This window comes from Pelmatolapia mariae, linkage group LG8, assembly GCF_036321145.2.
Source record: "Pelmatolapia mariae isolate MD_Pm_ZW linkage group LG8, Pm_UMD_F_2, whole genome shotgun sequence".
In the NCBI taxonomy this organism is placed as follows: Eukaryota; Metazoa; Chordata; class Actinopteri; order Cichliformes; family Cichlidae; genus Pelmatolapia; species Pelmatolapia mariae.
The window spans coordinates 4,074,992-4,087,031 of record NC_086234.1 but is presented as its reverse complement, the minus strand read 5'-3'; the positions used below and the strand labels follow the sequence as shown (position 1 = coordinate 4,087,031).

At 42.6% G+C, this 12,040-nt stretch overlaps 1 protein-coding gene across 1 annotated transcript; it reads left to right on the top strand.

Moving 5' to 3' along the window:
- Positions 1–3,013: 3,013 nt before the first annotated feature.
- Positions 3,014–8,262, top strand: kcnj2a (potassium inwardly rectifying channel subfamily J member 2a). The gene is made up of 2 exons (XM_063482489.1): positions 3,014–3,212; positions 5,117–8,262. The coding sequence occupies exon 2, from the start codon at positions 5,362–5,364 to the stop codon at positions 6,637–6,639; it is 1,278 nt and encodes a 425-aa protein (XP_063338559.1). The 5' UTR covers positions 3,014–3,212; positions 5,117–5,361; the 3' UTR covers positions 6,640–8,262.
- The last annotated feature ends 3,778 nt before the right edge of the window (positions 8,263–12,040 follow it).

The window sequence follows — 12,040 nt, the reverse complement described above, 5'->3', positions numbered from 1 at the left end:
GGTCCTCTGAGGACCCACACTTCAGTCCCCTCCACCATACATTTGTCAGTTAAATGATGTAGTTTTGATTTATTAAATCAATATATTTGGCTTCAATAAATCCAACATTTTATATTAATTTACTCAGCATCAATCAAACACCTCAGAGCAACAAAATGTTGGTAAAGTCAAACAGCTGGCTGTTTCCAGTATCGTTATCTGTTCTGTGGAGGGCTGAATCAGAACTGAATAACATGAACACAGTTTGTGAGCAACAAAAACTGTAGAAAAATGCTGAGTTTGTCAAAATCACCACATGTAGAATTTCACTCACTCCATTTGGAAAGTTTTTTTGAAACAAGTTAAAATCGGACTTTGACTCAGTGTCCCATTAAATCAATGTAATGTAACAGACACGCATTTTATTCTTCCTGCTTCAATGCTATACTTTTATGAATGTTATAAAAATCTTAACTCTAGCGACTTTTATACACAGACTTTCCATCCAGTGCTGCGAAATTAAATACATTCATTTTTTACAGCCAATATTAAAACATACCATTTAAAAGTAACTGACATTATGTGGTAAAAATCAGTGCTGTCAAAGTAAACGTATATGAGAAGAAAGTACGTACAGTACTGTGCGAAAATCTTGAGCCACGCTTCATTTCTTTATATTTTGCTTCCGAGCATCCAGGCTTTCTTTTAATGTTTAAAAGCGATCTTGGGCAATAGTTTTCCAGGCTTTCTGAAGGTCTTTCAGCTCTTGAGCTCTGGTGGACAGCAGACCACACGCCTGTGCTAGCTGAACCAGGGAGGACCGCCACAGCTTGAATGAAGACACTTGTATCCAACTGGGCATTTTCTTTGTCACATATAGCCCCGTCATGATGCCTTCAGCTTCCATGTGTGTATTCTGTGTGATAAAAACATAAATCTACTATTAAAAGATGAAATACATTATAAAGAGTAGGTGAGATACAGCTAACAGTTGTCTTTGGACACAGAGGACTTGCTAACATCTGCTAAATGAAGCTAGACCATAACACTCCCCACCAAGTCTCAGCTATAGCACAGAGGCTAACAGTAGCTTGGCTAACAGTAAAACACAAACAGACTTCCACACATAGTCAGTCTCTCTCTGTATAATCGCTTTAAGACAGCAAATTGGACCCAGAGTATACTGGAAAACAAAACAACACAGCACTCATCACTCCTACAGAAATAAATATATTCAGATCTATATTTATACACATGCATTACTTACTCTTGGCATTAAGGATGCAAAAAAGCAGTTTTGCAAATGTTAGCTCTGAAGATGTGTTACCTTAGCAGTCCTCCAGCTTTTGTTCCCGCTTGTGGTGGGTCCACATTAGGAAACATGATTAGAGACTATAATAGAGACACAAAGATCAGAGTAAATATGAAGCCAGCAGCCATTTAGCTTACATTAGGAACACAACTGGAAAAAGGAGGTCATGAGAGCTGGCATGACTCTGTCCACTGGTACCAAGACCAGCAGCTCCAAGATTAGCAATGAATTATATCATGTTTATTCTCTGCATAAAACAATTTGATGGTTTAAAGTGGGGATACTGTTCATGCTCGTTAGGATAACTGGTGAGTCTAAATTGGCTGTAGATGTGACCGCGTGTGGCTGCGTATGATGGTGAGCTGTCCAGGCTGTAGCCCTCCATTCACCCTCTCAGGCTATTAAAAAGGCCAACAACAATCATTATTGGCCAGTGGCTCAGAAATCTCAGCGCCTTCTCAGTCCTGCATTAGTTTAAAAGGCTAAAAACACAAGCATTGGAGTGCAAAAGGCTGAAAAATCTGGTCTTTACTGATGTCAAAACTTTGTAATTAACATCAAGACTCTACTGTGTTTACATATTTCATCTGAATTCTCCAGACATTGGTGCTGCCGCGACACAAAGCTGCGTGAAGAGGTCAGCCCGAGTTCCCCTCTGTCACATTTCAGAGCTCTCTGTGTGGGAGGCACTCGCGTGGTTAATTCCAGTCTCCAGCTCTCCACCTTGTGGTCCACATGCAGCACCGACCCGCTGCATGTGTCGCTCCCTTTATTGCTGGAAATTGGGCATGGAAAGCAAACACACACAGGGCGTACAGCTCACTGACACAGGTGGTTTGGGCTAAATATATGCGCTGCTATAAATACCCAGAACTAAAAATAAAGCTAACAAAAGGCTTGGTCAAAAAGCACTCAGTTGCGGGTAATGTTTATCATGAATTAGTAAGCAGGAAGAATGATTTAGTCAAAGGCTTTAAGGCAGTACAGCTACAAGCCTGACCTAAAATTATAGGGCAACAGATGCACAGTCTAAACATCCGAAGCAACTCGATAGCTCAGTGGAGAAAGACAGTCATATCATAATACAGGCATGTAGGCCTTTATTGAGTGAGTCATTCTTTCCAACAGAACACATTTTCCATACTCACATTAAAAAAGAAGATCTAAGAAAACAGCGAATATCACAGAAAAAAAGAATGACAAGCAAACTGTCAGGAGCAGGTGGGAAGAGGCGTGGAAGTCCCAGATTCCTCGAGTTTAAAAGGGATTAAAAAACGAATTTTCTTCTGTTTGTGTTACGAGGATAAAGTAGTTGCACACCACCTTTAACGCATTTATCTTAGCCACAAACTTCCTCCAAATGTACCACGTGGACGTTTTGTTTTCTAGACCCATGAAAATAATATTTATATTTATGCCGCTTCGTGTTTGAACTTTCCGCCCGTCACCCCTCGTTTTTTATATTCATCGCGTCATGGCCCAGTCACAGTGTAATTGCTCGCCATTCCTTCTTGTTGTGTCCGGTTCTCATCGCTCGCGTGGATCAAACGCTCGAAATGACAGAAAAACAGCGAGTTATTACGCCTCTACCACGGTGCGCGCTCGCCCCCCCTCCTCCCCGTCATTGGCCGGGCTCGGAGCCGGTGGGCGGGCCGTGCCGGTGCGCTACTGTTTAAAACGCTTTGGGGGAACTCAGTGCGAAGCACATAGTAGAGACCGGTCTTCCAGAGAGATGAGGGAAGGTTTGTTGTTTCATCCTGTTGATTCCAAAGTAATAATAATACAAAACTGAAAATAAGCAGACGCACGGAGACGACGCTGGTTGTAAAAGAACCCGCAAAAAAACCCCAAAAAACCCAAGAGGAAGTCTGGATTACTATTTCACCGAGGTGATTCCAACCGGTCTACAAATGAGCAACAGGTAGATGAGACGATACTTTCTTTTAAGTCGTTCCTTGTACAGATCTACTGCTCTTGCGCTTTAATGTAAGATGTTATGCTTTATTAGGTGCTTTACGCATGTCTGAGGAGCGTGTGTGATGGTTTGATTCTCCACACGCAAGCTCCCTGGCTTCTCTGTTGTCACAGAAGTCAGATGGCCCGCCAAAAGTTTGACTTTATCATGTCATAACCGCTTCAAGCTTCATACTGAGGTCCCGAGTGTGACGCCTGCGGTTGAAGCGAAACCTGCGGGTCTGTGTCAGTCTGAGGGTCTGTCCGTCTCTGTGCGGGTGATTGCATCAGAAGGCAGCTCCTTTTTTCCCCTCGCACCTGTTAACATTTGTCGCTGGCATCTGGTGCAGTCTGAGAGCAGCTCTGCCCGCCTCTTTACGATTAGATACTCTATTAGCGACGTTTAAAAGGCTAAAAAAAGTGCATAAAGCAATAATAACAATAATTTTGCTTTTTTTTTTCTAAAATAGTTAAAAATTGTTAAAATTCGGTCGTTTTGAATGAGAAAAGGAAGAAAACACACTGTATTCATGCAGTATTTATGTACTGCACACTTAAGCCATCATGTGAAGAAAAAATACACACTGGTCAACAGTGCAGCTTACACTGCAATCAGCATGCACATTAAATAATATACTGATGGGCTGAACTTTACTCAACTGTGCCTTCTCTCGTTTTTTTGAAGTTAAATCAAAGTAAGTAAAAGCCCAAATTGCATCAGCCAGTTTAACATCCTGCGGGTGTGAAACTTCAGTATGACTCAGCTGTGGCAACATATTCTGTGCTTTAAGTGTGCGTGCGATACCCTCCAGACCCAGAGAACTTTCTGGTCTCTGCTGCCAACTTCTTTCCCATCTTAAAGCCTCATGCCACAAGGAGAAATCTATCCTGACAAACGCATAAAAAACATAACAGGGCACTGGAGGCGGTGCTGGGTCGATATAGACCCTGTTGCTAGGAAAATTAATGAGAGGTGTTTTAGTTGTGCTGAGAGAATCCTCGTGGGGCAGCTGTTATCGCAGCAGAGAGGAGAAACTCCTGAGGGCTTTCTGAACGTCAACAAGCTTCATGTCTCTTATGCACACGTTTTTTCCTCAAAACCTATCGAAAAATGACAAATTTCCACCCTGAAACTGACCTGGTGAAAGCTGAATCAAGTTGAATGTATTCACATATTTAGTGTCTCCTTGAAACCTTAAAATCTTTCTTACTAGCTAGATAATGTCATAATAATGGTAGTAGTACATAATAAAATGAACTTTAAGTTGCGTTAGCTAAACAGCTCGGGTGACTTTCACCTCACTGAGCACCTAGACGCATCTACGTCTGCAATTTTTTGGGGGGGGGATTTTCAGTCGCAGGTTGTTGTGCATGCTCAAATTTTGCTGAATATTGTTTGAGGGATGACAGGAAGGAAAATGGTTTGCATATCTGGGCTTTCTCAGTGTAAATAGTTTACATAATCCATCAGCAGTGCAAGACCAGCAGCACGAGATCCCATAGAAACACCGCAGCCCGCAGTCTAGCAAGAAATGACCAGGTCAGCACGGCGCAGCCAAGAAAAATAAGTCCACTTTGTAAATGGCCAATAACGGGACCTGAGTGCAATTACTGTGTGGCCTCTCTCAGTGGAAGCTGAAATGTTAGATGAGGGTTAAATATCACTGTTGTTGTTTGTCATAACTGGATGAAGTATTGTTGGCACAGAGGCGAGCTTTTCTGGCCCCGTGTATTAAGTTCTTGATGGTTTTTCTCAGGCTGCATGCACATCTGACAAGCTATTGGGATTTCATGTTCAGCAGGCTCAGTTACCTTTATGTATCCGGATGCTAGTTTTCCTAATTGACACCTTCTGTCTCTGTTTCCTTGTAGCACTTGACATTGATGAGGCCCAGTCGCCCAATGAAAGAGGAGTGACCACTTCACCCTCCTTTTGTTGCACTGCATCCAGAGGCCAGTGAGGCTGAAGAGGGATCCCTTCAGCCCGCCTCATTTTGTAACCATTTCCTCTCTGAGTTGGTCCCAGAAGTGTTTCAAAACTGTTTCTCCAACGCTTTTTCCAGAAACTTAGACTGTTTTCCAAAGCAGAAGCAGCACAGCCCTCCCAGACTGAGGTGATGGGAAGCGTGCGAGCCAGCCGCTACAGCATTGTGTCATCAGAGGAGGACGGCATGAAGCTTGCCACAATGGCAGTACCCAACGGCAACAGCAAGGGCAAGGTGCACACGAGGCACCAGCCGCAGAGCAGATTTGTAAAGAAGGACGGTCACTGCAACGTGCAGTTCATCAACGTGAGCGAGAAGGGTCAGCGGTACTTGGCTGACATCTTTACCACATGTGTGGACATCCGCTGGAGGTGGATGTTCATCATCTTCTGCCTGGCCTTCCTCCTGTCCTGGCTGTTCTTTGGCTGCGTCTTCTGGCTGGTGGCCATCTTTCACGGGGACTTAGAAAATAATGGCCATCCATGTGTCTCCAATGTTAGCAGCTTCACTGGTGCCTTCCTGTTCTCCATTGAGACTCAAACGACGATCGGTTATGGCTTCAGATACGTAACGGAGGAGTGCCCAGTGGCTGTCTTTATGGTGGTGTTCCAGAGCATTGTGGGCTGCATCATTGACGCCTTCATCATTGGTGCAGTCATGGCAAAAATGGCAAAGCCCAAGAAGAGGAATGAAACACTGGTTTTCAGCCATAACGCTACAGTGGCCATGAGGGACAACAAGCTCTGTCTGATGTGGCGTGTGGGCAACTTAAGGAAGAGCCACCTGGTCGAGGCACACGTGAGAGCTCAGCTTCTCAAATCCCGAACAACAGCGGAGGGAGAGTACATCCCCCTCGACCAGATGGACATAGATGTGGGCTTTGACAGCGGAGTCGACCGCATCTTCCTGGTCTCCCCGATCACCATTGTACACGAGATCGATGAGGACAGCCCTTTCTATGACATGAGCAAACAGGACCTGGAGAACTCGGAGTTTGAAATCGTAGTCATCTTGGAGGGCATGGTCGAGGCGACGGCGATGACCACACAGTGCCGAAGCTCCTACGTCTCCAGCGAGATCCTCTGGGGCCATCGCTTTGAGCCCGTGCTCTTCGAGGAAAAGAACTATTACAAGGTGGACTACTCCCGCTTCCATAAGACATACGAGGTGCCGAGCACCCCTCTGTGCTGCGCCAGAGACCTCGCAGAGAAAAAATTCATTCTCTCCAACTCCAACTCCTTCTGCTACGAAAACGAGATGGCTCTGGACAACAAAGAGGACACAGACGAGGGGAACGGGGGCAGCGTTGGCCCTGATGGCACTCAGACAGACAACATTTCAGAGAGTGAACACAACCAAGCCATGGTGCCTCTAGAGCCCCGGCCTCTGAGACGAGAGTCCGAAATATGACTGTTAAGACATCTCGTGAGAGATTTTCCGAGAGTCGCGTCTCTGCTCTGAAAAGGCACTACGAGCCAAGCTGGGTTAGAGTTAGAGGCCAACCCAAACGGTACTGCTGTGGAAAGTGGCAGTGAGGTGTAAGACTTTGTCCTGATGAGTCTGCTTGAACTTTGCATACAGCATGACAAAACACAGCACTATGAACCATGTGCATATCGCAGAATGAATTCTCCATCAAGTCCCCATGAATGTGTGCTCAGTGTCCGGTGACTGCAGAGAGGACGGAGGCTATTGCAATGACTTGAAAACTGCAGGCATGTCTCAGTTGCTCTGTCCAGCGAGAATAACGCTCTTTCAGAAAGGTGTTTTGTTTTTTTTGTTTTTTTAAGCTCTCTAGTGCTGCTAGAAAAAGTGGAAGTTACACAAAAAACCCTTTAAAACACTTTCATTTTGACACTGTCACAGAACCAAAGAGTTAAGAAATCAGATGTCTGGAACAAAGAAGGTACACGTTGTTTGTTCATGAGCTGGCCTCATAGCAGACGTCACTGAATGCAGTTTTCGCCTGCAATAACCTGTAGAGAACTTTCCTTTGACTTGATAGCACTGATTCTCTCAGCTTTGTGCTTTTGCAGTAAATGTTTGAGCTGGTCAGACTGATAGAAACATGCCTGCTTGCGTCAAGAGATCCGAGCAGGGTAGTATTAACGACATCAAACTGACAGAAATCATTAATTTAAACTGAGACTGGGGTAATATGAGAATCTGAATGTTCTTAAAAGTGCTGCTATGATGTTGCTTCTTTTTTTTTTACGGCTGATAATGACTATGACAATGCCAAAGAGTATTATTATTATTATTATTATTATTTTTATTATTATAGTTATGTTTCTGAAAAAAAAAATTTAGATTTGGTACAGAAAAAGTAGAAAGTTTAGGCCGTTTAACGTAAGGTTTGTTTTTCAAGAACATGTGTACAGTTTCTTTTCTTTTCTTTTCTTTTTTAAAATGTCGATTATCTGTATCTGGAGCCATTTCATCAAGCCGTAATCTGGACCCTTGTAATGAAGAAAGTGGTCATGTAGTGGTAAAAAAGCAACATTGACGAGTTCTTTTGATGGGCCAGATTTTTCTACTTAAACACAAGAGTTCATTTCAAGGCAAACCTTTATTTTTAAGGTTTGAAAATGCGAGTCAGCGTATTAGTGTCAAGAAATCAAATACACTAAAAGAATTTTTAAAAATAAATAAATATCAAGTCTCTACGTAAAGCCGGTTTCCCTTTGTGCTGAACTAGAAATCGGCCTCAACACCACTGGAGTTTTCATTCTCTGTTGTAACGCTTTTGTTTTACTTGAGAATGTAAGATTTCAAAGAAACAAAAGTACTGTAACTGCACAAGAGTTTGCATCAATACACGTTTATATCCTGTATCTTTTGTGACAGAAAGCCGCTGGGCTCAATAGGCAGATCCTACACGTGTAAATACCTCCCTCCCTGTTGCAGTTGTTTTGTATCAGTCTTCCAAATGTACTGCAAAACCACAGAATGTACAGATTTTGTATTATTATTATTATTATTATTATTATATTGTACATGATATTATATTGTTCTTTTACAATAAAAAGTCAATCGGAATCAACTCGTGTTGCTGGTTTAAATATCTTCTAAAGGGGCAAGGACTATTTTGCATTAATTGTTGCAAATGCAAACACAATGTGAGCGAATTCAGAAACATCATTTATTGCGGTACTGTAGAAGTTTAACTTCCGGAGGAAATTATGAAAAATCTTATTTTGAGCCAAAGTCTGTAAAATTTCTCAGCATCTTTTGACAGTTTTTATTCATTTTGGTAATAAAAGACATAAACGCCCAACTAAAAAGCCTAAAAAGTGCCCGGAGGCTTTTTAAGATGTCTCAGGAGCGGTGAGAATGGCTTAAAGAAGGACTTTGGTTTATCTCAGGCAGGATGTTTGGTTTCAAAGTGCGTCGATAGCCTGGTTGGCACCATGTTAGCATTAGTCAACTACCCCTAACAGACTTCCGTCACTGGTTCAGCTGAAGATCATAAAACGGCTATTGTCTACTGGAATGAGTGCTCGTAAAGAACTGATAGAGTAGATCAACATTTCATTCAGAAATTTTTGTGCCCCTGTGTAATAATGTCTTCATGTCTTCTATAATAATGCATGGTAGGGTTAGTGGCTGCAGGCAGTCAGTGCAATTAGCTTTCACATCAACCTGCTTTTTTAGTTAGTAAGTCATTTTTTAAATATTATGCATTTATCTATTCATCTATTTACATTCTACAAATGAGACTTAAAGACTACCTTAAGGAAACAAGAAGGGAAAATGGATCATTATCAGCATAATTAAGCCCAGATCCACAGTCTCTTATTCATGGATTCATCAAATTTATTTTTTTTCCTCTTAAATGATTTTTAAGATTAAACGTGCGATTCATAAAGTAGAACAACCTAAAGCTTAACAAATGTGCGACTCTCAGGGATCGTGCTGGCAGTCGTGGCTGTGACACTAACCAGCCACCTTGTCCTGCTTCCCACCAGCCCAAGAGGGATTAACACCTTCTTTTTCCTCTCTTGCTTCTGCATACTTGGGACTCATCCATCCCTCATCCTGCCTTCCATCACTTTCTCTCATCTGTCTTTGTCCTTTGTGTAACATCTGTTCTCTCGCTCTCTCTTCTTTCTTTTATTCATTATGAGTCATCATGAATTCAGCTCAGAATCATGGAATAAAGTCTTTAATAAGTTTGCCTCTCGGTCAAACTATTCAAAATTTCAGACACTTTTCCCTTTACATTTTTACATTTTCACTTTGCTCATTTACCAACATCATTTAATGGCTTAAATTTGTATAGATGGATCCAAAAAGCCCCAAAAGATTGTATTTCTTTTGTAAAAGGAGCCAAAGCACAATCATATTTACATTAAATGTTCATCCATCCATTTTCTGCCACTTATCCAGGTCAGCCACACGGTGGGAAGCAGTCTAAGTGGACTGAAAGTACCCGCTAAACCAGTGACCCCCACCCCCTCCCGGCTGTGCCAAAAAATTCTGACCACAAACGATATGAAGAGAATCGGTGACAAAGGGCAGCCTGACAGAGTCCAACTCACATCACAAGCTGGTCTGACATCCTGCCAGCGATGTGGACCAAATCTCTCACTACGATTAAAGAGGGTCTGAATGTCCCGCACCAACACGCCATTCATTCTGGATTGGGCATGGCCGCCTCAGTGGTGAGCAGCTGTGGCTCAGGATGTCAAGCTAATGTCTGCTAAGAAGGTTTGATCCTCGACTCTTTTGAAATCAGCCCCTAAAGCTTTATTTGCTGTGTGAGTTTACATGAGATATAATCGAGTTTGTGTTTTGTCGTTTTAAAAGTGCTTTAAGGTCTCAGTAAGAGTAGGAAACCACTACATGTATGAATACAAGTCGAAGATGTGGGCACCTTACCATTTGTTGTCCAATCAGATGTCTCCCTGATGTTGTCACATGACGGATAAGAATCTGAAACACTGCACATTTCACATTTGTGTTCAGAGCTGATGAGAAGCATTTCATTGTTCTTAGAAAGCAAATAAAGAGGAAACATTATTCCCATGCTTTGCCTCAGCTTCTACAACCTTTGCTGGTTTTATTTAACAGCGCAGACATGGAAAAAAAAAAGCTGGAACTCACCCCAAGTCAATGGAAAATTCCTTAGTTTACTGCTAAGGAAGACTGACACGAATGTCAACTTGCGGAGTCAGTACTATAGTCAGCTTTGAACGTGATGCTGCAGTGTGTGTGTGTTACTGTGTGCTCCATTCATCTTACATAAAGCAGCTACGCTATCTGATTCATCTCAATCACATCGAGAGGGGCAGACAGAGAAAATGAGTCAGAGTTCTTTCAGCTGCTTATTAAAATCAGGATCTGTGTTTCATATTTCCTCCACGAGACATAATTTTAAATGGAATTTCATGCTTTGATCCACAACAGAAAACACAAAGAGAAAAAGATTAAAATAAAAAGTGTATACAAGTCCAGGTTTTGAGAAGAAATCTTCCTTATTTGTGTGTTTTGTTTTGGGTTTCTCTGAACACAGAACTTGGCACCAGTTTACCCCTGAAGGGCGACACTGGTGGGAAAGTAAGGAGTTACTTTCCGGTCACACCATTTCATATTGCATTTATTTATTGGATTATTAATTTAAAGTTGTGACCAGGAAAGCCACATTGAGGCTTACTTCCTGCCCGAAAGGAAGAATAGTGGCACATTGTTGAGCGCTGTGTGGAAGCTCTTACTGCTGTAGGTGCTCTCACTTCTGTGTTTCTATTGTGCGGCTCTACTTGCGCCCTGTTTATGAAAACAATAACACTGTGTATCAGTGGAGTAAACATCCAAAGGTAAATGTTAGGCCAGCCTCTATTATTCCTGTGTAAACGCCTGAGATATCAAATATCCAAACAGTTTACTTTTTATCACTATTTATTTGTGTTTTATACATCACGCTCCACAGCTCGTTGAGCCCTGTTCAAACTTTCAGAGCTACGACCGTAATCTGGAAACAACAATGCAGGAGTAAAAAGCTTGGACCTGCAACACAAACACAATCTGTGCTCCTGAACTATAACCGGAACCCCTGGCTTTTATCGAAGCTTCTGGGAACCTGACGTTCAAACAGCCCCAGCTGTTGCCCAGACCTGTGATCCTCGCTGTGTTTTGTCTTTAGCCCAACCAGAGTCTTCCTGCTTCACACGGACCCCCGCCTGGTCAGACACAAAACCTCCATCGCTTAAGGTGGAGGGCTCGGAGCAACTCAGATGCTCCAGGGCGGGAACGACCAAGGTCTTAGGTCAATTAAGACTTCTTGACCTTGCTAGTGGAGTGTCTGAGTTATGACCCATTTGGACCGAGTGGAAATTCTGGCTTCCTGTTGCAGAATTGCAATGTTGCTCGTGACGACATTATCAGTGCCTGCTTCGTGCAGTCGGCTTGAAAAATGGTTTTCCTCCCGTGTACGTAATACTTTCCAAAACAATGGAAGTGAGAGCTGAAGCGCTGTAATAACGGGAGAACGGATACAATCAACTGAAGGGTGTAAAGCCGTGCTCATACTTGGCCAGTACTCACTGATACAGAGCATGTTAGGAAAAAGCTGCTGGAGGAGGAATCGAATGGCAGCATTAAATCAAACATTCAGCTGAATCTGAGACTCCATTCAGCTTTACAGTGAAGTGAAGCCCATTGTTTAACTGCTGGGCTACAATTATGTTGTTTTTGGGCAGCGGCAAAAGGCACTAGGGAGTAGCTGGTGAGCTAATTAAAGCATGTAGGAAGTGGTAAAAATAAGTGGTAGTGTTTGTGAACAAGTTCTGCATACTGATTTGACAGAGAGACA